The sequence below is a fragment of the Nicotiana attenuata genome, chromosome 3 (assembly GCF_001879085.1).
Source record: "Nicotiana attenuata strain UT chromosome 3, NIATTr2, whole genome shotgun sequence".
In the NCBI taxonomy this organism is placed as follows: domain Eukaryota; kingdom Viridiplantae; phylum Streptophyta; class Magnoliopsida; order Solanales; family Solanaceae; genus Nicotiana; species Nicotiana attenuata.
The window spans coordinates 64,182,476-64,184,831 of NC_031991.1; the positions used below are offsets into that span (position 1 = coordinate 64,182,476).

General features: G+C 42.1%; 1 protein-coding gene across 1 annotated transcript; it reads right to left on the reverse strand.

Annotated features, from left to right (window-relative positions):
- On the reverse strand, window positions 667-1,767 carry LOC109224436. Its single transcript, XM_019389017.1, has 2 exons — window positions 1,274-1,767; window positions 667-1,168 (listed from the first exon to the last, which is right to left on the reverse strand). The coding sequence occupies exons 1-2, from the start codon at window positions 1,765-1,767 to the stop codon at window positions 667-669; spliced, it is 996 nt and encodes a 331-aa protein (XP_019244562.1).

Genomic DNA, 2,356 nt, shown 5'->3' on the forward strand with positions numbered 1-2,356 from the left:
AAGAAGCATTACATAGAAAAGAAAGAGGTTGCTAGATATGCCTCTAGATGTAGTATCTCTTGACTGCATCTGCGTTGATGGGCTTGGTCCACACTTCTCCATCCATTTCTGCTAGAATCAGTGCTCCTCCAGTCAATACTCGATGCACCATGTATGGACCTTGCCAATTTGGTACAAACTTTCCTTTAGCTTCATTTTGGTATGGGAATATGCGCTTTAAAACCAATTGCCCCGGTTTGAACCGCCGTGGTTTCACTTTCTTGTTGAAGGCTCTGGCCATCCCGTTTTGATAGAGTTGACCATGGAAAAATGCATTCATTCTCTTCTCATCATCAAGAAACATTAGTTGTTCGTACTGATTCTTTCCCATTCTGCATTGCTCAGCTCGGCTTCCTGGATGACCCTCAAAGATGGTATTTCAACTTCCGCGGGTAATACAACTTGAGTTCCATAAACCAGAAGATAAGGCATTGCCCCAGTTGATGTTCTGACTGTAGTGCTATATCGAAGTAGAGCAAATGGTAGATTCTCGTGCCAATGCTTATAGTTATCAATCATCTTCACCAATATCGTCTTTATGTTCTTGTTGGCTGCTTCAACGGCTCCATTCATATAAGGTCGGTAGGGAGTGGAATTTTGGTGAGTAATCTTGAACTTATCACATATTTATTGCATCAAGTCACTATTAAGAACGGCTATATTATCCGTAATGATTGACTCAGGAATTCCAAATCGGCAAACGATGTTGTTACGGACAAAATCTGCTACCACCTTCTTTGTAACTGACTTGTAAGAAGAGGCTTCTATCCACTTTGTAAAATAATCAATAGCTACCAGGATAAATCTATGCCCATTCAATGCGGTATGCTCAATAGGGCCAATGACGTCCATGCCCCAAGCTGCAAATGGCCAAGAAAAACTCGTCACATTGAGTTCATTTGGTGGGACTCGAATCAAATCACTGTGAATTTGACACTGATGACATTTCTGTACAAAATGAATGCAATCTGTTTCCATGGTCATCCGAAAGTAACCTGCTCGCAGAATTTTCTTTACCAAAGTAAAACCATTCATGTGAGGCCCACATGTTGCTACATGTATCTCTTCAATCAGCTTGGTTGCTTCTCTGGCATCTACACACCTCAACAGTCCTAAATCTGGGGTCCTCCTATATAGGATTTCGCCGTTTAGGAAAAAGTGATTTGCCAATCACTTAAGCGTTCTTTTCTGGGTATTGGTTGCTCCTTCAGGGTAATCCCTTGTCTTGAGATACCTATTAATGTCATAATACCATGGTTCTCCGTCTGGCTCTTCATCCACATGGAAAGAATAAGCTGGTTGACCTTGCACATTCACCTTGATGGGGTCTATGTAGTTCTTGACTGGATGTTGAATCACGGAAGACAAAGTTGCTAAAGCATCTGCGAACTCATTTTGAACTCTTGGAACATGCTTGAAGTCCACCTTGATAAACTTCTTACACAACTCCTTCACACAATGTAAATATGATAGGATTTTTGTGTTTTTTGTATTCCATTCGCCTTGTACTTGATGAATCAGCAAGTCTGAATCACCTATAACCAATAACTCTTGGATGTTTATGTCAACGGCCATTTTGAGCCCAAGTATACAAGCCTCATATTCTGCCATGTTGTTGGTGCACGGAAATCGATGTTTCGCTGAGATTGGATAATGTTGTCCAGATTCTGAAACTAGTACTGCTCCAACTCCGACTCCTTTGAAGTTTGCGGCTCCGTCAAAGAACATTCTCCAACCAACATATGCTTCTGAAATGTCTTCTTGTCACGACCCCAGTTTGCCCTCCGTGAACATGTCGTGATGGCACTTAGTCCCTACGACTAGGTAAGCCTAACAATCCGGAAATAACATAAATTGCGGAAACAAGTAATTAACTTAAACAAACTAGAAGGGTAACTGTATATAAATGCCGCTCGGCATATACAACCCAATAATGCAGAAGTCTACAATATCATCCCAAAACTCGGAAACTCACGGGAACACAAGCTAACGGAAAGTAATACACGGCTCTAACTCCAGAATGTCTAAAGCAAAAGTACGAAAGGAAAAGCTAACTGCTAAAGCTAGAATAAGATAGAGACTCCTGGTCTGCGGACGCGGCAAATTTACCTCGAAGTCTCTGCTAGATCTCTCCGCCTCGAGAGTGATACGCCTGGGATGAAGTACCTGGATCTGCACATGAAAAACATGCGCAGAAGGGGCATGAGTACACCACATCGGTACTCAGTAAGTGCCAAGCCTAACCTCAGTTGGGTAGTGACGAGGAAGGTCAGGGCCCTACTGATAATAAACATAATAATAAGTCTTGCAACAGCAT

Excerpts from the sequence above, each read along its gene's own strand:
- LOC109224436 (XM_019389017.1), bottom strand. The coding sequence starts at position 1,767 with ATGTTCTTTGACGGAGCCGCAAACTTCAAAGGAGTCGGAGTTGGAGCA. Across the intron at positions 1,169-1,273 it reads TGGTATTATGACATTAATAG|GAGGACCCCAGATTTAGGAC; the intron begins GTATCTCAAGAC and ends AATCCTATATAG.